General features: G+C 44.4%; 1 protein-coding gene across 1 annotated transcript in view; it reads left to right on the top strand.

Moving 5' to 3' along the window:
* Positions 1-27036, top strand: part of IQSEC3 (IQ motif and Sec7 domain ArfGEF 3) — a gene marked incomplete at both ends in the record, with an annotated part of 97865 nt that overhangs the window by 63552 nt on the left and 7277 nt on the right. Inside the window, 6 exons of the mRNA XM_079537672.1 lie at positions 5239-6332; positions 11030-11191; positions 23064-23186; positions 23811-23977; positions 25959-26098; positions 26788-26913. Coding sequence (XP_079393798.1) covers positions 5239-6332; positions 11030-11191; positions 23064-23186; positions 23811-23977; positions 25959-26098; positions 26788-26913 — 1812 coding nt within the window. The remainder of the gene's footprint in view (positions 1-5238; positions 6333-11029; positions 11192-23063; positions 23187-23810; positions 23978-25958; positions 26099-26787; positions 26914-27036) is intronic.

Below are 27036 nucleotides of genomic sequence, written 5' to 3'. Positions count from 1 at the left end.
TCTTGGCTGCTATATATGGGCTTAGCCTCCTGTATGTCCTAGAGTTGCTCTGCTTTTGTTCTGGGGAGTGTCTGTCCTGTGTTATTTTAGCTTTAAGGTCATTTTGTCCCATCACTGTTGTTGCAGCAGAGGCCAGACCTGCCCTGGATGCATGTGAGACAGAGAAACATGTTAGCTGCTTGTTCGTTAAATTCTGGTGCCTTGCAGTACTGACCTTGCAAGAACTTTGCCTGTCTCATAGGTAGAACCATTTTTCTCACAGCAGAGGGGGATTAAAATATGTGTGATTCTCCAGGCCTGATGGATGTCTTCAGTGAACTACTTCTTGCTCTGGAAGGGGAGATTTCCATGGAGAGGAATCTTACAGTCTTACACTCTGTATTACACTCTGTAGTAAATAGCTTCATAGGTTTCCCATCAACCTACTTGTTCAATTATTCTCTTGAATGGGAATAAAGAGTACATTACCTGTCACAGCACTTTTCCAGTAGTTCCCTAGTGATAGCACAAATTTTCTTAGTGTAAGTTCTACTAATATGTATTACAAACAAGTGGAAGAATGCATTTTTAGACTCACAGTGCAGTTGAACTCACATTTTGCTTTGGAGAGGGGACTGAGCGCTGCTGAAGAAGGAGGGGAGCATAAAGTTTCCTCTGTATGGCTTGGAAGTACAGGTCATCTATCAGTCATTGCCCCTCAGCATTAAGCTAGAGGGTTGGTAAGTTCCCCTAAGTTTATGCTCTGCAGGACAGTAGGGAAAATGAAGATCACAGAGAGCTTTCTGTGCAGAAGTTCTGACAGATGTCTCATGTAAGAAGGAAAACATCCCATTAACACATGGCCTTTGTAGCAATGTCATTTCATTGTGAGAGTTTGGTGGGAGGAAGAGGTGTTAAGAAGGGATGATAGAGAACGTATGTGTTCTGTATTACTGTTGTTATTCACAATGCATACTTTTACTCGAGCTACTCAGATTCTGTCTCTAAGACTGATTCTCTTCTTGCTAACATGGTGGCATGTAGCCATTCTAAGTGGCTACCTGGTTAAAAAACTAGTGACAACTGAGAGTATCCTGGCAGACTTCTGCTTTTACATCTCTGGAAAACAAGAGCATGGGGTATATACCTCAACTCTTCTGCCATATCCAGTCCTGACACTTCAGCTTCCCTTAGGCTGACCTTATTAAAGCTCCCTTCGTGTGCAATCTCTCATGGCCATGGATATTTCCCAACCATTTGTAATTCAGCCACAAGGCCTAAATTGCTCAAACTGAGTTTTCATATCGAGGCCCAGAAATGTATTAAGCTAATTATACTTTGAAATCCCCCTTACCCTTCTCTTGCTTTTCCCTTCTTTGGCTCTGGCTGTCAGATAATTCCCCAGAGAAGAATATCTTTAAGTAGGCAATTACTTGTGATTCATAGGGTTTATTAGGAGTGAGAGGTGGCCAATCATGGCTGGCCTCTCAAATGGGCAGGGAAGGTTCCTTCAGCAAGCCAGACATACATCTCCATTACCTGTGACTGCTGGGGTGTGCTAATGGATGCCCTTTCTTCCTTTTTGAGAGGAAGAAAACAGACCAAGAGCTGTGTGAAATCCTTAATTCCTCTGGAATGTCAGTTTGCTTGCCCTGGTAGCAAATTTGAATGTCTCAGACATCACTAAACCATAAATGGTTGGGCTGCATCAAAGGGAGAGAGACTAAGACCCACTCCAGTGGGGAGGGCAGGGCACTGCTTTATGCTGGTTCTGGCTTTGCCTGCCATCTCAAATATCTTTTAGACATGCTTAGTCATCTCACGTCTCTGGGCCTTTGTTATGCCAGCTGCAGAACACTGTAAGATAGATGCCCCTTGCTGGTAAGGACTGTATGACCACTTGAACCTGCCCTTGAGCTCCTAGTACAACTGGAGAGCAGACTATGTTGGGACTCCTCTCACTGTACATGTTGTTCTGCTCTGTCATGCCTTAGTCCTTTGAGAGGGCTGAGATAATGGACTGCAAAAATCTTATGATTGTTTTGTCAAGGTACTGACAGTTTGCATCATTCCTTCGGATTTTTAGAAGGATCTCTCTCCTAATAGTTATTAAAGTCTGCCTTTTTGGGAACTGTCCTTGCATGACAGAAATTGGCCTTTTACTTCAGATCAGCTGTGACATCTTGTCCTAGCCTCTAATAAGATCAGAGCATATGAATTTCACATTTTCAGAATGGCTGTCACCTCCCTGGAAACCTCAGGTAATTAAAGGCTCTTGCTTCTGCTTTATTTTGTATCTTACTATTATTCCGTTCCTCAGATAGCTGTGTCTGTCTCTCCCATTTGTTCCCCTTTCCCTCTCAACACAATTAGCTATACGTTTTGATTAACCAGATGGTTATATGAAGTGCTCATGGTCAGCTCTCAGCAGTAACTGTCTGGATTGGGTGTGTGCAGGTTATGGGTTTGATTTACATTTATCTACATGAGGCTTCCTCCTGGAGACAAAGAACCAAGCTTTGAAGAGATGTGGCAGGAGTGCTGAGTTGATGGTGGGATTTAAGATGGTCACTTAGGAAATAAAGACAGAGAACACAGCAAACCCTTCTACTGACTACCAAGAATATCTTCTTGTCCCTGTATTCCTCTTTCTTGTCACATTAAATGAACTCCTATCCAAAAAATTACTGATACATCTTGTAGTAAACGAACCTGAATCCATGATCTTTGTGTAGTTGATTTTTAGCACCAGTTCTATAGATCTGTTCTGGAAGGGCAGGCAGGCAAATAATAGGCCAACATTTTTTAAATTAGGGATAAGCAGAGCTCTCAGCCAGCTGCCCCTACTGACCCTATTGCTAAGTAAATTGTTAGAATTTGCTAGTGCTGAGCTTTGATACTTGCTTTGGGCAGATGTGAATTCAGTAGCAAGACAAACAAAAAACAAGCTCAAGGCAGAGGAGCCCTTCTTCATTTTCATGGAGGAGAACATGAAAGGATATTATCTCTCTGCTCTCTCCAAGAAATGGCAGCCTTTCATCTATTGCAGCAGGGTACCTAGACTTATTGCTGCCTGGAGTGATGGGGTGGCAATGGGAGGGCAAGGCCTTCAATTCATACTCCAGCAGTCAGGATACCAGTGCAGGAGCAGAATGATTGGACTTACACTATTTGTCTCTTCCTGTCATCTCCCAAAATCTTATAATCATCCCCTGCAACCAGGGGAGTTAATATTGGAAAGATGCCTAGAATGATTTGCACTTCTCACAGCTGTCATTCCAGACCTTCACTTGTATCCAGTTCACTCACTGATGGTTTTATCCACAACTTACATAGTGTTTTTAAAAAATGGAAAAGAAGGAATCAGTTTACATGACATGTCTCTGGGAGCTAGGGCTCATGTCTCACTCTGTCTTTGCACTTAACCTTAGGTTTTCTAGCAGCTCAGTCCTTCACCCTGTGAATAATGAGCCAGCGAGGCATACCTTGAGGGGCAGCAGTGTGTATCTGGGTGTAAGGATACCACATGAATTATGTAGCCAATCCTCTGTTAATTCAAGTCTGAATTTACCAGAGCTCCCAGCCCAGCACTTTACCTTTGGTGGGCTTTTCCACATGTGCACACGTATGTATATACTACAGTCTACACCTGTGTTCTGCACTATGAAGTGTAGACAATGTAGAGTTCAGTTAATCATTCAGACAAGACCTCAGTGAAAGTAATTTGAATTTTTTTTTTTTGAAAATTTATTTTTTTATTTTTATTTAAAATATTATTTAATTATTATTATAAATATATGATTATTATTATTTAATAATATTTATTATTTTTTTAATTTGAATTTATTTTTTTCTCCAGTTCCATCATTCACCATCATCTTCACACCGTCTCACTTGTCAGCTCTCAGTTGCTCCCTGGACCCAAACATTTTCCTGCAGCATGTTAGTGAAGCAGCAGAACAAGAGAGAGGGCAATACTAGGAAGTATAGATACAAGACTATGGAGAAGACCATACATACTTGTTTTTTTGAAGCCTGTTGGGATTCCACTTAGCTGCGTGTGTATGTATTCACATGTGTGTGTGTTATTACCAGTTCAGGAAGGAGAAAATCCTGCTGCCACTTCTTCTTAATGTCATGTCTCAATGTCTAACATCAGAATTTCTTGCTTTTCAAACCTTATGTTCTTTCTCTCCTTGAGCTATTTTCATTTTACTTCTGGTTAATGCCTGAAAAACTGAGAGACCAGAAAGGAGACACTTTGGGATTCAGAGAGCTTGCTAAAAGACACAGAACAAACATCCTCTACTGACTTCTGTGGAAATGGATACATCCTGCTAGTTTCTATGACCAAAACAGCATTTTCTGCATTTAGAAGTCAACTTTTCTTTCTTTATTCTGAATGGTTTCTTCTTGCTCCTGTCAGTATTTCCTAAGGTGAATAAGGATGGGAAGAGTTTGGAAGCACTCTGAACAAAGGGAAAATCCTCGACATTGCTAAATCAATGTTCTTCGTACTGCGTCCAGGCCTGGGGCTCCCAGTGCAAGAAAGATGTGGTACTGTTGGAGCAGGTCCAGAGGAAGACCACAGAGATGATCAGAGGACTGGAGCACCTCTCCTACCATGAAAGGCTGAGGGAGCTGGACTTGTTCACCCTGGAGAAGAGAAGGCTCTGGGGAGACCTCATTGCAGGCTTCCAGTACTGAAAGGGAGCTTATAAAAAGGAGGGAAACCAAGCTGTGGTTGCCCCATCCCTTGAGGCACTCAGGGCCAGGTTAGATGGGGCCCTGGGCAGCCTGATCCTCTGGGTGGCAACCCTGCCTATGGTAGGAGATTAGAACTAGATGATCTTTAAGGTACCTTCTAACATTAGCCATTCTGTAATGCTATCAAAGCATTGCAGAGCAAGAAGACACATTTCTGGAATTGTCTGTTTAATCATGCTGTCAGAAATGGAAACGCAAAGGAGGGGTGCCTCCAGGTTCCAGCTTGTATGGTTCCACTGTAGGTGGAGCCATGATCATGATACAGATGTAAGGAAGCTCACAATGCTGATGTTTCGACCGGTCGTGCCTAAAGGAAGGCCTTCTGTTGATACTGAGGGCACAGCAATGCAGGAGAAGATTAATTCCATGTTAAAAGTACTTTTGACAGTCATTATAGACTAATCAGTATAGCATATATTCATAGCATATAGTCACGTAAAGCCATCAGAAGTCAATTAAGCAAAAATAACCTCTTATTTGTATGTCTTTCAGATTGAAATGCTAGAGCACAAATACGGAGGTCACCTGGTATCTCGCAGGGCAGCCTGCACCATCCAAACTGCTTTCCGACAATATCAGCTCAGCAAGAACTTTGAGAAGATCCGCAACTCACTGCTGGAGAGCCGCATGCCACGCCGCATCTCTCTGAGGAAAGTCCGGGTCCAGAACTCCGAGAGCTTCTCTGCTGAGAAAGCCCTAGTAGAGGGGTACAACTTTGTGGGCATCCCGTTGGTGAGGTCCCCATCTTTGCCAGCCACAATCAGTGGAGCACTGACTGAGCTGGAGGACTCCTTCACGGAACAAGTTCAGTCCCTGGCCAAGTCTATTGATGATGCTCTGAGCACCTGGAGCTTGAAGACTATGTGCTCACTGCAGGACGGGGGCTCATACCAGATAAGAGAGACCTTCAGTGCCAGTTCAATGCAACCAAACCAAGACTTAGAAGCTGAGCTGCAGGACAAGGAGAAGGAGGAAGGGCTTCTGCCAGATACCCTACCTAAGAGCAGCAGCACTCTTATGATGGCTTTTCGAGATGTTACAGTCCAGATTGACAACAAGAATATCTCTGTCTCATCGTCTACCTCGGTGTCCATGGCAAACTGCCTGAGCAGCAATGCCCAGGCTGGGCTCTCTCAAGCCTCCAAGTCTGAGGAAAGCCCGGGAGAAGGGGAGGGAGAAGACAGTGAACCACAGGCTGCCCCAGAGTGCTTACCTGAGACAGAAGCTCTCCAGAACAGCCACACTTTCACTGAAGTGAACATTAGCACTAATGGCATGGGGGACAGCAATGAGGAGCCTGTGCAGATGGCAGTGCAGAAGCTCCAGTTTGATGCTAACAATGAGACGGGGCAAAGCAAAGGCTCTGAATCTGAGAATGCAGACAACTCAGAGCAGCTGAGCAGCAGCAGCACCTCCACTTCAGCAAAGTCAGCCTCTGAGGTGTCCTCAAAAGAAGCACTGCAAGCCATGATCCTCAGCCTCCCACGGTACCATTGTGAGAACCCAGCTAGCTGCAAGTCCCCCACGCTTTCCACAGACACCATGAGGAAACGCCTCTACCGCATTGGGCTGAATCTCTTTAATATGTAAGTGACTCTTCATCTTTTGTGTTTCCTAGACTGCTTAATGCCTCGCAAGAATAGGTGAAGACAAACTCTTGGTCTAGATCTGTCTCTAGGAAAGTTCTTCATATTCAAGTGTGTGACCCTCTCAGTATCAGATTTAGACCATGGGTTGTCTGCCCAATGGCTTTTCCCTAAATTTTCCCAAGTGCTGTTCTGATCTGTTCTGCCCAGTAGAGGAACAATGCCATCCTGAATTCTAAACCTTAAATTCCAATTTCAGTCCATTTGAGATCGTGCCACATTCTGTTGAAAAGGCAGAAGCATATCTGAGGACGTAAAAACAGTCTCAAATACTTCACTTGGAGCATTTCCAAGGAGAAGGAGAGAGAAAAGTAGAGCTGAGCCTAGCTAACCCAGTATGAGTGCTCTGGCTTTTGTTTTCCTTCTGTTTCTTTGGGTAGATTGTTTTCATCTTAATAGAACAGGTTTAGTCATCTTAGTTTCTCATACATCTGAGTCTGATATCCTATGAAAAGGCTTTAGATGTGAAAGTAAAGCAGAGTGGCTCAGAAAGTACAGTCAGAAGGGGTGAGCTCAAGGGGTCATATGCAGTCTATTTTAGATTGGCAGAAAGCAGCTGAGCTCTTATAAGAAGCTTTAGATTTGCTTGTTGTCTTTCAATGAGACATTTCTCATCAAAACAACCCATGAGAAATAGTGGGATTTTATCTCATGCTGTCTTGGTTTCCATTTGAATCCCCAGATGAAGGTGCTGGGAACATAATGCACTCATACAAGCAGAATGTTTTGCCACGCATTAGTGTGGGCCTTTCGGTCTTAGCAAGGACTGAAGTTTATGTAGTTATGGGCAGAAGTTTTGCACAGACAGGGATTGAATATGTGTAGTACAGAGACTGTAGACCCCAGAAGGCAGGAATGTGGTTGAAAGATTGTTAGTGCTGGCTCCAGAGCACATCCAGAATTGAAATTCTATAAGAGCAGACAGACTTGGGACTCACAGAGAACCAAGGAGGATATTGAGGAGGGCATTTTACTAATTCTGTTCAGTAAATTGTGAACAGGTGGGTTCACATGTATATATCAAAGTCAGGCTCTGGCAGCACACATTTGCCCAATGGATGCGAGCAGGCTGGAATAAGAGAAGGTAGGCACCAGGAACAGATGGGAGCTGATTATGACATAGTTCCAGCTCCACAGAGATGCTATGGTACTTGTGTTGGGATTGGTGTTTTTCTGGAGGAGGACACGGGGTTCACATCTCTGCAAACCAAGTGTTTCAGTATTTTCAGTCATGTTTGGCAGGAGTTCCTATACCCAATGTGTTTTCCTTTGGTTCATGCAGAGTTGACACAAGTACTGATGCGATCATGAAGCAGGAGTGAAAGTGTTTTTTCCCAGCCTGTCTGCCTCCCCCAGTCTGCCTGGCACACATTCATGCGTCAGATTAACAACACTAGGTCTTCTGGGGCAGCATTGCCATTCTTCATGTAGTGACCTGAGTTTCCTGCATCTTGCAGGTCTCTGTGGGATCGAAAACTGAGTGCTTTGAAATTATGGTGCTTTGAAACACAACTTCCTGTAACACAGCTTCCCTGCTGCCTTGAAACTAGTTGCTGAAACAATGTGCCAGTAATCTGTGAGGCTCAATTTTCTAGACAAAACATTGGAGGGTAGGGAGAAAGGGAACAGACTTAGCTCTGGCAAGCAAAGCTTTTTTCTTTAATTCTATGAGCAGGAACTAAGGGACGTATAGCTTCTCTTGCAACATTGTAATGTACCACAACTCAAGGCGTGGCAAGGGGGTTTATAGGCATTCAGTGTAGTGCAATTATTTGATTGTTGGTCCCTGCCAAGGAGATGGTTTGCCACAGAGTGTGTGATACGGTCACCAAGCCATAGTGCATGGAGCTGAGGCTATGAGTATGTGCATGCACGTATTTTTGCTGGCTGCTCTGCTGGACCAAGAGCTGACAGCCTCCAATTGCTAGCACCATCTGCCATAGTCTGTCTGGCCTTACACTGCTTTTCTGTAAGCAGTGCTCTGGCTTGGAGCAGGCCCCTGGGAACAGACCGATCCTGTGCTGTTGTGGCACTTTCTCTTTCCGCCCCTCCACAGTGAGGGGGTGGAATCCCTGGAACGGAGAGTGCTTCATTATGCAGCACTTCTGTAATAACTGAGTGTGTGTGGGCAGCTGGCTGTGTGGGCAGAGGGAAAGCCAGCAGGACGTGAGGAATCCCACAGCATTTGCTGGCCGTGCTTAACACCCCTGAAATATTGAGGAAAATAGCAAGGACTGAGCTCAGGAGAGAAAGAAATGGAGCTGCTTGCTGCACATCTGGTAGAAGTCGTATGCTGCAGTATATGGGATACATATACAGGTGTTCAGTGGCGGAGATGCTGCTCATTACCAGGATTTTGTGGGGAACAACTCGAATCCAGCGAAAAGCTGATGTAAGGCTGCTGTTGGTTAATAGTCACATTTATATTTGAGCTTTAGTCTATGCAGTGAAGGAGAGCTGTCAGAGCTGGACTATTTTATTCTACATCCTCTTGCTTTGTGTGTTCCATTCCTTCTGAAATCTGCATGTCTATGCCAGTCTGTATTAGAACTGTTTCCTGGCCACATCCAGCTCCCATCTCTTCTGGAACTAATCCACAGTCAGCCCAATGTCTTTGGAGTCACATCAGTGACTGAGGTCTTGCCTTGAACATTACATTGGCTCTAGGACTAAAATATGCACATGGAGGTATGTTTTTTTGAATCTCTGCTACTTACCTTGACTTCACCCATGGCCATTTAACCCTTGCATTTAGCTGAGAACTTTGCCTGTGCTCTTCAAAGGTGAAGCTGGAGATCTATATGATAATATAGAAGGTATTCTGTTTTTCCTTTAGCAAATTCTAGGTTTTCAATGTTAGATCTTGCATCTCTCCTATTTGTAAATTTAATGGGCTGACTTGTTCTCCCAGACACTCTTCTTGACAATGCTACTCTGCCCAGGATGTTTTCTATATGACATGACAGAGTAAGCAGAAATATCTTCAACCCAACTTCTGTTAATATAACCATGAGGCCTCTGTATGGTGCAGGCCATTCTCCTGAATGCTGATCCCCTTATAGCTAGACATATGTTGCTCACCCACATCCTTCACCACCTGATAGTGTCACACTCTGTGCCTGTCATAGCATGCATTCACATGCTCAGAGATCTCATCCTATCCTTTCTTCACCCCAGAAAACAGCCTGAGCAAACCTGGCCCTTTATCCATGACAAAGATCCCTGAATTTGGGTTAATGGTGGAAGTATGTTTTCCTTTCCTATCCTTCATGAGGATGCTACCTCTCCCTGTTCACCAGCTCAGAGAATAAAAGGAACATGGAAATCCTCCACATTACATGAGTTCCCCTCAGCAAAAGTGCATCATGACTGAGGCCCTTCAGTGGCACAGTCTGAGATACAGGAAGAAACTCTGCTACACGATGCACACACATGCACTCATTCCAGTGTGTACTGTGGGACAGGCACCCCCATAGACTCAAAGCTGCTGCCAGGTTTCATAGAAGCTTGTATGCTTACAGGATACGTAAGGAGAAAGGCAAAATGTGTGGACATGATGGTCTCCTAGGAAAATGTATGATGCAGGAGAAATCTGCATACACAGGGGATATACGCACACATGAACACGTGTACTTGTAGAGGCACACAGTACCCCCCAAGATGTGTGCACAGATGCTGGCACACCACTGTGTAGAACAGCACTCCCACAGACAGGCAGCTGGGCTCACTCACACCCAGCCTGATTTCAGAGGGGGCTCACAGTCAGAGGGGGAGAAAAACCCTCTGTGCTCTGTCTTGGAGCTGCATACAGCTCTCTCCCAGCTCTGACAAGGCATTCTCCAGGTGCATGCTCTCATCCACCCACACTCGCAGATTTGTGCCTGAGGGGGGAAATCAATAGAGAAGGGAGGAACAACACAGCTACTGGTGGGGGAAGTGGAGGAAGGGATAATGCAAATATGAGAATGGGATTTCTATTCAGGCAGCCAGCAGCAGACTCAAGTGAGGAAGGCAGAAGTGTCACTCAACACCAAGCAGTAAAAATGCATGAAAAAAGAAAATGAATTTTTAATTACAGAAAAAAAGTTCCCCATCTTTGGTTAGCCCCCTCTATGTCTTGAGCCTCATTTGCCCATAGCCCAGGGAAGCAGTGCCTCCTAACTTTCTTCACAGTCACCTTTTTCCCTTTGCAATTGTCTGTCCTGCACGAGGTGTAACCCCAGCTTTCTGAGATGGTAACAAAGGGTCATATTTAGGCACCCTAAACAAGCTAAGCTGGAGTAGGTACAGTGCAACAGATTTTGATCCTGAAGGAGAGGGATGGCAGGAGAGAGTCACTGGTGAGCAGCAAGATCCTTTGTGGCAAGAGGCACTTACATCTCCTCCAGACAACAGCAGGGGCTGCAGGTGACACAGTGGCTCCCATGACATCTGTATGCACTCATCAGCAGCTCAGGAGAACTCTCCCAAGTCTATTCCCTGCTTGCACCAGTCCCATCCCTGTCACATACATGAACTCATAGGAGCCCATGTGCCTACTGAGGGCAGCGTTACTGGCACAACAGATGATGAGCCAGGGGTATTGATGTCCCAAAGAGTTCATGCCAACTCAGCATATTTTTGTCCTTCCTTTTCAGAAACCCAGACAAAGGGATCCAGTTCCTGATCTCCCGGGGCTTCATCCCAGACACTCCTATTGGGGTGGCACACTTCCTGCTCCAGCGGAAGGGCCTCAGCCGCCAGATGATTGGGGAGTTCCTGGGCAACAGCAAAAAACAGTTCAACAGGGATGTCCTGGAGTAAGTATGGAGAACTCTTCCTCTCCTTCCTGCCCTTTTACGGAGTTACCAGCCCACCCTGCCCTGCTTGCACCAGCAAGCAACCTGTCCTCCGTGCCCCTCCATTCCTGTGGGACCTTCACCATTTCCACTTCCATTTTGGTGCCTCTCATTGCATTTCCCAGCAATGTGTTTGCCTCTCTGTATCATTTCAGTTTCTCCTTCCCAAAGGGCCTGCCATCATCCAGCTGGAGTTCAGCACCACAGGGGGTAAGACTAGTGATGCCAGGAGATTTTGTGTCTGAAGAACTCTGTGACTCATGTCTCACCCCATCTAAACAAAGCGCTCCTGATGCTTTCTAGGAAGTGCTGAGAGAAGCAGAGGAGAAAATGCATTTGCTCCTTGCTGTGAAACCAGCAGGAAACAGCAAATGCTGTCTATGCACATGGCTCTTTTGCTGTCCAGGTCTGTAATGGGTGGGCTTTTCAAGTATTCCAGCTGCTCGATAGGAAAATAAGAGGGCATCTGGTCCTGTGGGTGGTAATGAAGAAGCCTACATGTAGAAACCTGCTACTAATTAGTTTACTCTGTAGTCACAGAGCATTGAGGAATATCCTCACTCCAAAAACTCTGGTGGACCGAGCTGTCTTTTCAAGACAAGATCTTGAGTTTCCTACCCTCTTCTTTTCAGTAGCTGCTTTTGCTGGATTGCTCCCTTCAGTTCACTCACTGTGGTTACCTCCTGTTCACACAAGGAGGCATCTCTCAGCCTACATCTCTCTTCTTTTTCAAGCCTTGCAATTTGGGCTACAAAATCCTTGGAACACCTAAGACCTATGTATGCTACCTCAGTGTCTGCCTATTGCCTCGCCTTTCATGTTGCTAAATATTGCTAACTTGTTATCCCCCTACTGTGAGCATCACAGGAGCAGAGTAGAAATGTTTGGCAGAAAAGCATATTACCCGTTTTTCTGAACGTTGTCCAAGATGACAGGCTCTCTGCAAAGATGATCTTGGGGAACTGAGATGGACCTTAATTTCCTGTGTGGCCGTGATCTACTTTTTGCCATACAGATGAGGGAAAAGGAGAAAGCACAGCTCTGCGTGGTATAAAGTAGTGGCATAATGCTTCTGCCACCCTGAGAGTCAATGCAGTAAAGACAGAGGGGGAGTTTTCACCAGAGTGTAAATGCAAGTGCTGCCATGCATGGTAATGTGACATGTGTAGTCATGGTGCAACAAGCTTGTTCAAAGACCTGTTTCCAGAGATGATCAGCACTCAACTGGGTCTTTCTTTCATTAGGCAATAGCACAGTTCTTAGTGAGAGCTGCCTTTCTGTAAGGCACGGTCTTTTGTATTGCATCCATTGTAATATTTTCCCAGTCTCCAAAATGATAACTCGTTTCACAGTGGCTTATCTTGAAGCAAGCCAAAGAGAAAACCTAAATCCAACACACACCATTCCTACTCCTGGAAAAAAATAATTGAATCATCATAGAATCATAGAATAATTTGAGTTGAATGCACATTAAGGTTCATCAAGTTCCAACTCCCCTCATGGATACAAGGCTGCTATCCAGTAGATCAGTCTGCCCAGGCCCCATCCAGATGGGCCTTGAACACCTCCAGGGATGGTGCATCCACAGCTTCTCTGCCCAAGCTGTTCCAGTGCCTCACTAAACTCATGGTAAATAATTTATTTCTAATATCTAATATCAAGCTAACCTCTTTCTGTTTAAAGCCATTACCTTCTGTCCTATCACTACAATCCCTGGTAAAGAGTCCCTCTCCATCTTTCCTGTAGGACCACTTTAAATACTAGGAGATCACAATGACATCTCCCTGGCACCTTCCCTTTTCCAGACTAAATAACTCCAGCTCTCAGCCTGTCTTAATATGAGAGATGCTCCAGTCCTCTGTCCATCGTCATGGCCTTCTCTGGAATCACTCCGGCAGATCCATTCCCTTATGCTGAGGACTCCAGAGCTGAATGCAGTACTGCAGGTGAAGAGTATGCCAGTTCAGCATGCAAATCTGGGCCCAAATTTAAAACTCCATTCCTGATGAAACTGCTGCTGCCTGTTGCTGCCCATTCCTGACCTTTGATACAGCCCTATTTTTAATGTGCTGCATGGGTATTGATTAGAACAGCAATGAAACACGTATTGTCTCCAGTTTCTTCATGCCGAGAGCTACAATTAAAAGTAATTGCCTCTTTTTCTCCAGCAATGTGTGGGCTGCTTCCCCTGACAGATACACTGCTGAAGTCCAAAGCCTGCTTCTGCACAGGCAGCCTCTGCAGTAGCAATAGGCAAGCATTTCTTTGTAGTCCTACATTCAATTCCTGTAAATGACCACGTTCTTCCAGTTCATGTGCAACTATAGGTTGTGTCAGCAGCACCTGGTAACAGTCTGTATTGCAAAGCTTGATGTCAATCTCCCAGTCTCAATGTCCAGGAACTGCTGTGATATAGTTGCTTGTATTGTCTCTGAATGTTGCAGGAGAGCTATTAAAGCATGTGGCCATACTCTGTCATTACTCTCTGTTTCCACTGTACCTCTCAATGTAGCACTCCAACCACATTATGAAGGAGTGTCCCTACTGTCCTACTTACAGATGGAGAAAGCAAAGCTCAGAAGTGGGAAGTGAGCTGTTAAGGTTGTACATATCTTTAAGCAGCTGAATCTAAATTTGGAGTTCAGAGCTGTACCTGATTGCTTCAAACAACTGATAAATTGCTGACTCATATTCCTTAAAGACAAATGTAAAAGCAGACATAAAATAAACACAAAATGTTCTGCAACAGAAAAGAAAGAAAGATTGCCAAATAATTCAGCTAGTTGCAGCTGTGCTGTTTGCTTGTGTATCAATTTTGAGCTTCTAGATAGCAGTGGCTGGGGGGTTTTGCAAGCAAAATTTTGTCAGCTCTTGTGAGAGCTGTCTGGTCAGTAGCTGCACACACAACAGTGTGGCATGCATGGAAACAAGGTGTTGCTGGAACAAAATCTCACACAGGATTATCATCCTGGATATTTTTCCTGTCTGTGCATGAGGATGAAGAGGGCTGGCAGGGTATGAGAGTGTGATGGCATTTTCCAGTGCTGATGGGCTGGTCACAACTTCTGAGCTGTTTGCATGTGAGCATGAGGCAACTCAAAGACATTCTAGCATTTTAGGACTGGCTAAGACCTCGTCTGGTTCCTTGTTCCACTGGTGTGACTAAGGAACAGCTCCCATCAAGTTAGCTCAGGAACACTGCACAGACTGGGACAGGTTGGTCTTGCAGTCCCCATGCTTAACAAGCCAGTATTAGGAGACATGGTATTCCCTGGAGAGCACATGGCAATCAGGATAGCCTTAACACAGCTTTTGTATAGTTTGCCCAGCTCCAATCACATTTCTGTGGCCCAACTGACCCTTCAGTTCCTTGGCATTCTTGGTCCTGACAAGCTCCAATGCCTGGTTAGAATGGCTATTGGTAGGCATTGACCACCTGCATTGAATGAACCTGTGTGCAGGGTGAGTCAATTCTGCTCCTTCACATCCCATACATGGCCTTGGAGCCTTTCTGGACCATTCTATCCCTCCCCAGAGCAATTTCAATTATTGATGTCATTTGCTGTGTTAGTTTAGCTTCCACTTGATGTGAAAACTTGTGTTAGAAATGTGTACTGTAAGCATTGTTTCAATTGCAGGTTGAATTAACCCAAGTGCATAAATAAACAGTGAAGCAGCTTTTAAAACATCTGCAAAAGTCTCCAGCTCCATTGTGCGTTTGGATACTGGGTAGAGCTGCCCAGGTTATAAATTCCAGACTCATCTCTAAGTCCAGCCATAAGTCAATACCTCTCGGCTTCCATGGCTATTTGAGCTAAGCTATATGGCAAACAAGTCAACCACTGCCTGTCAGGTCAGTCGAGTCAGGTAGAAGAATTCAGAAGTGTACAGTTGAGCTTGGTGCTGTGAAGAGGATCCCTCTTTACTGCCTACGTAGTGAATCCAAAACTCCAAAAATGCATCATACTGGTTGCAAAGCCTCCTATGCATGGTGAAGGGTGAATGAGGATAAACTTAGTATGAGACTTAAGCCCTTTGGTTTGCTATTTTGCCTTCTCACATCTGCATATCCAACTACTAGAAGTCTTTAAATTATATTCTTCCTTCCATCCTCCTATTTCTTCTTTCAACCTTTAACTGTTTTTCTTGGAACCCAGAAAATATATCTGGATAACTCACAGGTAATTATACACACTAACCAGAGGAATGAGGGACAGAGTAGGGGATTTTTGAGAGTATCTAACTGTAATTGGCACTCATCCTTTGATAACATTGAACTGCTCACTCCTCTTTTGTTAGAGAGGTGAAATATGTCATTTCCTCTTGCAAACAAGGCTTCAATCTTTAAGAGCAGGATTTATTTCCCCTACTGTTAACCACCACCAAGTTTAGTGTCATCTATCAATTTATGAATCCCTTTAGTCAATGGAGAGACACAGGTCCCTCAAGAGTGCCATTTTTCTCTTTATGCCTGTTTTGCCTGGACATCTAGCCTTTAAACATTTTATGTTACAGGGTTAAATCCCATCTGTAGCCAATTTTAAGCATCTGACAGAAAGATCCAGCACTCCACAGTAAGATCCAGCTTCTTCTCAGGAGAATCTGCTTCCACAACCTGCCTGCAGCAAGCTGGGACCTGTTTGAGGGTTTCAGCATCTGTAAGTCCAGGAAATACAGCTGAGTAGATGGAGCCTGGTCCATTTGAATTCTGTTCTGGTATTGGACAGTTTTCATCAAATCTACTTGTCAAATGTGACAGGAAAATCATATTGTTACTTTGAAAAAGTCAGGGCCAGTGCATACATTTCTAATGAGGTACAGCATCATTCTTACATCTTTTCTTTAATCCTTTCTTTTGTATTGTATACTCAGATGCATTGTTTATTTGTTTGTGTGCAGCCTTAACCCTGTTGCTTTATTTGTTGCTTTTGTTCTCTTTCATTCATCCTTCCCTTCTCTTTAGTTCATTGTTCTCCTCCACCTGTTTCTGACTCAGGAACTGCTTCCATTTATAGTTCATTCATGAGCAAGATAATGTGCGTGGTGTCGTGAATTGAGTCAGCTATGCTGCTGGTGTTAGATGGTTTATACTCAGGTCATGGGATCTGGATGTGCAGAAGTGGCTGTCCTGGTGCATTTCCTGTCAGAAAAGACAGGTGCAGGGATTGAAGAAGAGGGGACAGTGTGCTGAACTGGGGGCTTGTTCCTGTTAGAGTGTAAGTTACTGTTAGACATACTCTCCTTGTTGGTGAGCAGCTCTCCTGTCTGTTAAGCCAGTAGTGTCTTCTCTTTCCCTCATGGGAAGTCAGAGAGAAAGAAAAACTGCTCTTAGGAGTGTAAAAGCAGAGATGGAAACCCAGCTAAGAGGCTGTCTTTTAAAGAAGTGTTAGCTTCTTTTGACTGGCAGAGTGAACTTGACAGGTTAGCCCCAAACTAGCCTATCTTCCCCTTCTCACTGAGGACATTAGAGAGGATCAATAGGGGACTTGTATTACGGGAGGATTTGAGCAGCACAGTGCTGCTGCTTGTGCTGAGGAGCAGTAGATAATGATGCAGTGGAAACAGAGAACAGAGAGGAGAACATGTTAGTCAGTTCTGACCTCCTGCTGCAAGCAGAGCTGTGGCACAGATCAGAATTGTGAACAAGAGTGACTTTCCCACGACAAGCTGCAAGGGCTAAAAGTAAAGCTTGAACTTACTTGGATGCCTAGGGAAGTGGTTTGCCCTTGTATTAAGGCTCACCTGGAGGGTGAAGAAGGCTAGGCAGTGTCTTGTCCTGCATGGCCAAAGTGTCCAGAGAGGAAACAGCTTTCCACTTTGGAATACAGCTATGTCACAAGGCATGGCAGCACTTTTTCACTATGCACAAGTAAGTACCAACAGTCCTGGGAGGGCAAGTAGGCATGGCAGCCCCAGAGAAGAACAGGCAATACACGTAATGTTGTACCGCCTAGAAAGGGGGTGCAGCTGTTGCAGGCCATGATCTCCATTGTAGAGACAACTCTAACATGAGGATGGCAGGAAGAGGTGCTGTGTGGAGGGCAGGACGGGGACACAAGCCCTTGCCTGCTTGTGCAAGGAAGCAAAGAGCCCTGCTTGCTTTTCTTACTGTGGGCCTTAGCAAACACCTGCAGGGGCAGCGTCCTCCAAGGGAGCTGATCTCTTCCTCTGCAGTACACCCTAAGCCTGGTTTGTCTTCAGAAAGAGCACAGGGATGCTGAGAAAAGGCATGTTTTTTATTAGTATTTCTGTGCCTTGTCTTAAACTTTCCACCTGGCTGCCTCCCTCTGTGTCCCATCCCTGAGCTTGGGCTGCAGGTTCATTACAGATGCTTTTAGTTGCAGCCCAGCTCATGCTACATTGTCACCTGAGTGGAAAAGCTGGAAAATAGGTCATTACGCATGGGTGAGCAGATTCCAGCCCCACACGATACAGCTGCTTCCTGCCTTCTCTGAATCTTTTTGCCACAAGGCTTTTTTGTCATGCTTAGCCCTGTGCTAAATCCTCACAGCCCTGATGTCTCTGTGTCCACCAACTTTTGGGGGGGAATCATGTCTTGTAGCCTAGGAGGCAGCACAGTACCATGGATGTATCAATGGGGCAAAATGCCGCAAAGAGGATCTCACTCTTTGATCCCATCACCTGACACCACGAATGCAATTCTCTGCAGTTATAAGGTGCCTGGCTGCTTTATGCATTGAGGCAGACCAAGCTCTTCATGAATAGAGGAGCCCCACCTGGTTCATGAGCAAGGTGTCAGCACCTTTCCTGCTCACTTCAGCAACATGAAGCAAAGGTCCAAAGTCCTCCTAAGAGGAGGAGATTTTGTAAGGAAATTACTCCACTCCTGCTTTGTTGTCCTTCGGACCTCCTGGTTGTCTAGGAATAGGCATCTCACAGGCATGCTGCTGTTTGTACTAGATTTAGCATATACACATAAGTTGCAGTTTTATTCCTTGGACACAGGGAGCCATCTCTGTGTAATCTATCTCTTTATGATCTCTTCATGATGGTGTGGTGAGCGGTCTGCCCAAGTAGAGGTGGACACACTTCCATCAAGATGTCCTCTGGAGATGGATCCACCTCCATGGGCTCAATGTCACTGCCTCTTTCCACCAGCTGCCTCTTCTTGAAAGGCAGATGTTTCATCCTCTGTCCTCAAAGGAAAACTTCTTGTGTATCTCACACGGAGAAAGAACACCACTGGCAGTGTTGGCTCAGTGACTGGTATTCTGGATGCAAGGTCCTCATATTTACAGGGCTTGGAAAAGAAGGTGACCATGGCTATGGGATTCTGAGTTTCCCGTGGTGACCAAAACATGATAGTTGGGCACTGGGACCCATGGCACTTTCTGTGAGATAGTTGCAGGAATGTACCAAGAGGTTTGAGTAAGGGGGATTCTCAACTACCCTGCAGATGCCTGGAGTGGAGCCATCCAGGTGCCTGATAGTAGCAGAGAGGGGGCAAAGCATACTGACACTCCACAGACAGCTAAAGAGGATGCAATTATTAAAACCGTTGAGTTTCAAGAGTTGTGTCCTGCTGTCCTTTCCCAGGAGGTGGCATCTCTTCTGCCCTGATCCCCAAAGGACAGGAGTGGGGAGGAGAGAACCTGATGTCCTCCTCTGGGTGGGGTTTGCTATCCTCAGCCTGTTTTCTCCCTTACCACAAGAATGGGGAGTTGAAGGTGAAGCCAGGTCCTCCATGGATATCAATTGTGCCTCTTCATAAGTAGTTTGGGCAAACTCCATCTCTGCAATCTCTGAAATAGAGATCTTGAAAAGAGGGCTTAGGTACAGAGGCAGAGCTATGTAGGTGGCTGTCCCCCATCAATTAACCCCTATGCACCTCTAGCAACATGAAAGTGTTCATATTGTAACGTTAGGTGAATAGGAAAGGGAGATGCTTGTTTCCTGTATAGTGATTAAACTAGAAATGATGTGCCAAGAAAATGTACAGACTGTTGTTGAACAAAGAGCTAAGCCAATTGTACTCATATTTCCGTTGATGGCTTTCTGTACCTATGCTAACATTGTACCAGGTGATCCCACTGTGTCCCTTTTTCCTGGTTGTTTCCAGTTTTTTGCTTTCATGTCTTGTATAGATGCAGGAGGTAGAACCAATTGTTAAGCTTTAAGCTGTTCAGTGGACTAATGGGGGCAGGTGTAACCTCTCATCTAATTCATGGATTTCCTTTGGCTGATACCATTTTGAGAAGGCCTATAGTGCAGATGACACATTTAAAGAATTGATTGTTGGTTCTGTGAATTTGATTCATTCAATCAAGCTTATTTAAATTTGAATACCCTGGGGAGGATGGAGACCTCCAGCCTTTCTTGGCACTAGTTCCATGTCTGAGCACCCTTGGTGGCAGTCTTTTCCTTTTGCCTAACTGGCAGTTGTCCATGTTTCCAGCATGAGTCTGATGCTTCTCATCCTTCTACCACTGAGCACCTGTGTGAAAAGCCAGGCTTTATCTCCCATGCTCCCAGTAGGCAGCCGTAGTCAACAATCAAATTCTCCCTGAGCCTTCTTAGAGCTAACCAAAGGTTGTTCCCTGATGCTGCCCTGGGATGCCATGCACCCTTTATCCCTCCTCTGCCCTGAGAGCATGGGATGGCCCATGACATATAAAATGTAGAAGTGATGAACCCTGCTGCTCATTTCAGCTTTGCCAATCCAGGTCAGGAACAAGCCTCAGAAATGACCTACGGTTTTAGGTATATTTCCAAGCTGCTACTCTGTTTTTGAGCTTGTGTTGTGCTACTGGTCATATGTTCTTTTACAAATAGGCTGTTCTTCAACTAGTCCTATGCAGTTCCTGGTATTGCCTTTCCAAAAAATGTTACAGAATCTAATCTCAGGATTTTCATCTTGCTCTGTCCTTTAGTACAACCTAAGAATAATATCAGAGTCTGTATTAGCTTGATGCATTACTTACTATGTTCTTTTTCCAGCAAGGGGATGTAGATTGTATGGCAGATGTTAGGAATCTTTGCTGGTTAGCTGAATGGGCAACATCAACAATATGAGGGCTGCTTGAAAGTAATGCCTCCTATTTTATTCTGTTGGCCCATGATGCCAGAGGCAGATGTTGCTGGTGTGGCAGTAGAGGTTGAACCTTCCCCCAGTATTCCGTTACACTTTGTTGCTGTGTGACAGATGGCAGCGGAAGGGTGGTCTGAAAAGATGATGTTGACATTAAAGTGAATGAAGCAAAGGTGTGGAAATGATTCTACCTGCTTGAATTTGAAAATAACTATAAACAAGTGACTTGCCCTACTTGTCCTACGAGGCAAGAGCATTGACTTTATTATTTGTGATTCAGACTTGAAAGAAAAGATGTGTTAGACCATACCGTGTGAAAGGGGAAGGATTTATCAGTGAGGGAGGAAGGAAAAGATACAATTGGATATGGTGGATTGGTCTACTAGCATGACCTCAGCAGGTCTTAAAGGTATGTGCAAAGGACTCTTGCTTTCACACGTCTGGAAGCAGATAGTAGTAGCAAAATCATCAGAGTCAATGCTGAGAAACATCATGTATCAGAAAAGATTAAAAAATAATAACAGAAGTCCAACTACAGAGATGTTTGCAGCTGTGAACACAATAATGACTAACCAGAGAAAAAATTTTCTTACTATCAAAGACGAATTCCAAGAAGCAGAATGCCTTGATGTCAACCCAAGGGACAAGTGAATGCAAGTATGAGAAAAATAAGAATAACAAAGGAAAGGGGCAGTAGAAAGAGTTTTCACTGCTGCCAGAATCAATTTGCAAGTGTTTCTGCAGTTCACCTCTTGGAGAGGAAAATGAAGTTTTTGTGTAAGATTTCCTATTAGAGTGGCCCCATTGATTCTCTGCCCTTGCTCTTGACTAGTTGTTCCTACACTTTGATTCTGGAACTTGTGTAAGGAAGGAGTCCATGTTTCTGGTTTGAAATTATAGCTGCTCCATAGAAGATAGCGAGCACTCTGAACACCCAAAGTTCAGACAGAGCTTTTGGTAAGGTATTCTGTGGGTGTCATTCCAGTTAAGCAATGATATCTCAGCTCTTGAATCGACAGGGGAATGCAAGAAGGAAAAGAGCTATCTGAGCATTTGAATCTTACCATCTGAGACATTCACACAATAATTTTTTGTTCTAGCAAGGCTGCTGTTGTGACATTCAACAGCCTAGTTCTCAAAATACTGCCCAACAGCCTACAGCAAACTGCAGAACTATAGAAAAGAGTAATAGCAAAATATGTAGGACATCACAGAAAGAAAGCAGAAGATTCTGATTACAGCATATGTTTTTATTGGCAAAAGCATGTTTGGTGAAATTTCCAGATGATTCTAGAAATTGGAAGAATCCAGAAGGAAGCTAATCCCCTCTCCCTTTAATTCACTTGCCTCATCCCTCATTCTCTACATTTCTCGTGCATTCTCAGATGACCTGTCTTTTGAAAAATTTCTTCCCAGCCCTAAATTTGGGATCAGTTTACCCTTTGCAAGAGAAAGCCAAACCAAATATTATACAGAAGATGAGATAAACAGGATGAAAGATAGAATAAGCACTCAAAGGGAATGGAAGCAGAAAATGTGAAGTCACTGGATTTTAATACATTTGTGATGTCCAGGTGGTGCAATTTTACTGAATATTAGCAAGCTAGTAATTTTGCATTTAAGGAAGACTTTAAAGAAAATGGAATTTTGGCACCTGTGAATTTCTTCATCTTTCAGATACGATGTCAGATTTGAGAATTCATTTATGGGAAAAAATAATAGCAGACAAGAAGGTAAATGGTACGTACTAGCACCAGTGGAGAATAGATTAATTCTGTCTTTCTTTGATAAATAATTGGTTTTCTAGACAAGGAACATACAGAAGATAATTCTAAACTTCAGCAAAGTATTTGACATGAGAAATGGTTAGTTGAGTGTAGAAGAGAAAGATATTAATAAAGGAATCATAAATGGGGAAGAGAATTGGCTGATGCAGACATTACTGCCCTACATGCTCTACTGAAATAGAAAGATGGACTTAAAGGAGGTTATGAGGAGTTTCCTGAGCCTAGCCTTTTGGTGAATGTTTGCAGCAGAGACCTGGACACAGATGGTAGGAGTCTGCTAACAAAATGTGCTGAAACTACACAGAGAAGGTACTGTCGTTGCAAATGAAGATCAAAATATCATTCAGTAACAGTAAGAACTTGAGGATTTAACTATGAAGACAGAAAGAATGACTATAGTAGACTTCTGAGATTAGCAGTAGGACTTCTGTAAGATGAGAATACAAATGAGAAGCAAGAGGGTAGTGACCCCATTCTGTACAAGAACTTCCATGTCACATTTTCTTTGAGTGGCCTCTGGTCTTTACAAATGTAGTGAATACTTTTGCTGCAGCATTTGGGTAGGAGTGAAGAGTGGAGAAGAAAGTCTGGGTTGCAGATGTGGATATGTGCTTGACTGAATGGAAGGTGAGGAGAGGATGAGTACAGTGAATGCAGGTAAGAGAAGGATGGATAAATGGGTGGTGAACAAGTGCACATTCTGGGAGGCAGTTAGAAATGGACAGTGTGTGAAGTATTATTGCCAGATGATAAAAGAGGCCAAAATAGATGGATTTATATCTGTATTCATATTGGTATATAGGAGTTTAAATATCTATATCACTATAGTTGTCTATATAACTGTACAGATATAGAAAATATCAACAAGAACACAGAGTTATCGGCCTGTTCCATGGTATGTCCCTTGGAAACTCAGCCTGGGCACCACACTGAAGGAGCCAACCTGGCATCCTGCCCAGGAGGAGGTGCTGACAAAAGCTGTGTCCACTTCCCACAGCTGCGTGGTGGACGAGATGGACTTCTCGGGCATGGAGCTGGATGAAGCGCTGCGGAAATTCCAGGCTCACATCCGTGTGCAGGGGGAGGCACAGAAGGTCGAGCGGCTAATTGAGGCTTTCAGGTAAGAAAGAGAGCCCTGTGGCCAAACTGCTGCAACCGGCTGGAAGCAGAGAGTACACCCAAGGCAGAAAGCATGCAGCAGGAATGGAATGACTGACCAGGGACCCCCCTTCTAAAAAAACTGGTTGTGGAAGTCCTCTGTTCCACTGCCACCACAGAGCCACATCTTTGATGGATGTTCAGTGGCATGAAGGGCACGAAGGGTCAGAGTGAGTCTAGCCATATTTGCCAGCAAGGGACTCCTTGTTCACGGGTGACTGGCAGGAAAAGCAGCACTGGGGCTTGCAAGGGTTCTGGGTTGTTCCCTCGTTGCGTCCAGAGGAATCTTTAGCATTCCTGACTGGAGTAGATCCCAATATTACCACTGCATAGTGACCCCAGATTGGTTAGTCTGTCTACTGTCATTTGCTCTTTTGGCTTCTGAGGACAAGAAAGCTGAAGTTTTAGTGGTCAGTTTCAGCTGTTGGTGGGTAAATTGGCCTTCAGAGTTCTAGCAGTTCCTTCTCTTTTGTGTGAGAGCTGGAGTGGAAGGAGAAATTTGATCCATGCATGAGGAAGTCATTGCTACACTTGAGCAGAGGACTCCAATATTCTATGTTAAGAGTGTGCATCCCTCCTGCTGCAGCCAGAGGTACTGCATGTGTAATCCAGATGTGGTCCAGCAGTTTCACAACCCAGACACCATCTTCATCTTGGCCTTTGCAATCATCCTCCTCAACACGGACATGTACAGCCCCAACATCAAGCCTGACAGGAAGATGATGCTAGAAGACTTCATTCGCAATCTGAGAGGTGAGCATCCCACTTAGCTTTTTTTTTTTTTTTTTTTTTTGCCCTCCTGCTTCTCTAAATCCTGCCCAGGTGAAGGCAGCAAAAATCTAGCAAAGCTGCCTTTCTCCAGGATTTCTGTTAGTCTCTGTAAGCCAGATTTGGAGGAGAGTGCTTTGAAATGTCCTCTACTTTGCTGGCAAAGGGGAAGATCTCTGCTTTGTTCTCTGCAGAAAGCTGCCCAGCCTCTTCACAAACTAATCATTTTCCTTGAGAGATGGTTTCATCTTTTAATGGTTTTCACAGTTTGATAGTCCATCATATTAATTTTCCTGTTGTTCTTCTCCATCCTTCCTAAACCCCGTTGGGTTATGTTAAACAAGCCCTTTCCCTCCTTGTTGCTTTAAATATACAAGCAAATTTTTCTTTTACTCAGTCTAAATCTTCTTTTTTTTAATTGCTTGCAATTGCTTGCAGTAATTGTAAGCCTGACAGAGTTCATGCATGTATTGCCTCTTAGCAATTTCTAATACATCAGTTCCCCAAATCAATTTTCTTCTACTTTTCAAGGTCCTTCCTTATCTCAGTAATAGGTTGTTAAAAGCATTTCTTCAGATGTGGTCACAACATACTCCTATGGAGAATCACCACCTCCTCCTCATTTTCAGATGTGCTAATGCAGCTTAGTATTGTTTTGCCTTTTTGACACGATGTCTAGACAAAGTCCAGTTTCCCAGCCATGCTCACTCCTAGGTCAGTCACTTTCCAAGTGTTTCTTATTGCACATCTGCAATTCAGGTTAAGTTCTTTCAGATTTTCCCAGTGTAAATCTTTGAACTGCTGTGGACTGCTATAATTTGTATTCTTGTCCTTATGACTGCTCAGACATGTTGTCCCAGCCTCTTACACCTTCCCCATCCACTTCAGAGTGCAATAATGTGACAGTGAGACCTTCTTTCAAGTTATTTTCTGCCATCAACCCCTTTGGTATCATGGCAGATTGAACTAACTCAAAAGGTTTTCTTTCTTTCCTTTTTATTTATTAATGTTAATTTTCACCATCAATTCACATCACGATGAATTCAGCCAGCATGAGGACCAAGCTGCAGACGAGGGGAGACAGTTCATTTCAGACTCACCTTCAGCCCAACACACGGGCCGGGAGCTTCGCTGGCCTGTGTTTAAAAAAAGACACAGAGTATTCAGGCAATGTTTGCAAGGTCATGAAGAAGGGAGCCAGAAGAGGACAATGCCTCTCCATTCCTAGGCAATTCCCCAGCAGCAGCATTGTTAGCCTCAGACCAGAGAGCTGGAGGGAAGCAGAGAAAACCAATGTAACATGATTGAAGGAATTCAGTGTAGGAGGAAGGGCTGGCAATTTGATTTGTGGTGTTTGGGTGAGGGGAGGAGGAAGGAGAACTTTTCTGCCAGGCTCTTCAAGAGTCAAATAGCAAAATTTGGAAAATTAGCTAAGCAAATACAAACAAGGAAGGGGACAGACCCCAGACAGAGAAATCACAGATAGAATAGCAAGGAAGTATTATGCATAGGAGACATCACAGAAGAAAATGTTGAAGGTTACCAAGTAAATAGGAGATCTGAGGCTTGCATTGGCAGGAGGAGCAGCTGGATCGCATTGCAGATATCCACTACGCCTAGCACTTCTAATAATATGAGATCAATGCAGGGGTTGCTACTGAATGGCCCAAGGAATATGAATGTGAAATTGTGGCTATAAAACCATAGGGAACATATGGAAAGAAGCCATCATGCAGAGCAATGGAATAATGAAATCTTCAGCATTGGTCTTAGATGCGACTGTATCTCTGCTGCTGGTGCATTCTGTGTGCTAGACCAAGAAAAAAAAACACTCTAAAACAACAAAAAAAATCTATTTCCTTTCTGTCTTCTCAACATTGCACTGAGGTAGTAGCTGCCTGTCAGGGATGACAGTTCTTTCCTTTTTTCTCTGCCTAGTCTGCTCAACATTTTCTGTGTTTTGCAGGAGTGGATGATGGTGCTGACATCCCACGGGAGCTGGTGGTAGGGATCTACGAGAGGATCCAGCAGAAAGAACTAAAATCCAATGAGGACCATGTGACATACGTCACCAAGGTGGAGAAGTCCATAGTTGGAATGAAAACGGTGAGCACCCATAACCCTGCTGGCACCTACTCACCCTTTTCACACCCATCTCCATCACTGTCCCCCTTTTTTGCCATTTTCCTCTCTAATCCTCTTCTTTCATAATGCTTCCCTTGCTTGCGTTTTTCTCCAAACACCTTCTCACTTGCTATCTCTTTGTTTCTTAATTCTTTGGAATTTACTTGGCCAGAGTTTGCTTTATCCAGTGCAATAGTACCTCTCATAGGAGGTTCTGCTTGCCAATGCAGATCCTGCCTGCCAATACTTCAGTGATAGCTCTGCAGCTCTGAATTTTTAGGCCTTTTGAGGTTGTAGGATGTGAAATGCAAAAGTTATAGGGAAAGTTACAAGACCCTCAAATGCAGACACTGCCCAGGGCAGTCCAATGGGCTGAGAAGTTACTCGGTGACTTGTAGACAGAGGTATATGAGATCGGATGTGAACAAGTGGCTTGCCTACAGACTGTTCTACTCCCCTGATCTATCCAAGTCATGAAGGCTCTCTCTGTTATGGCACCAGCAGGATGATTGATGGTGAGGAGTGGTTGTGAGGAAATAAATAGAGTAGGCAGAATGGGCAGAACCATCTTGTGCCACTGTCACCTGGCAGGGTTGTGTAAGTTAAGAGTGCTGGTGAACCTTACTGGCACCTTCTCATAACCCCCACACACTCTTGTGGATCTTCTGCAGGTTCTCTCTGTGCCCCATCGCCGATTGGTCTGCTGCAGCCGCTTGTATGAAGTGACTGATGTGAACAAGGTGCAGAAGCAGGCAGCTCACCAGAGGGAAGTTTTTCTCTTCAATGACCTGCTAGTGGTGAGTGTGCTTTGGCGTTTAGGCACTGCAGTGACAAAACTAATCTGAGAATCTGTAAAGAAATATAAAAGCAGTCCACAACATCGATTTCCCCCATCCTAGGGACAGACCATCCTCCTGATC

The sequence above is a fragment of the Tetrao urogallus genome (assembly GCF_951394365.1).
Source record: "Tetrao urogallus genome assembly, chromosome: 1".
Taxonomy (NCBI): domain Eukaryota; kingdom Metazoa; phylum Chordata; class Aves; order Galliformes; family Phasianidae; genus Tetrao; species Tetrao urogallus.
This window is presented reverse-complemented; position numbering and strand designations above follow the sequence as displayed.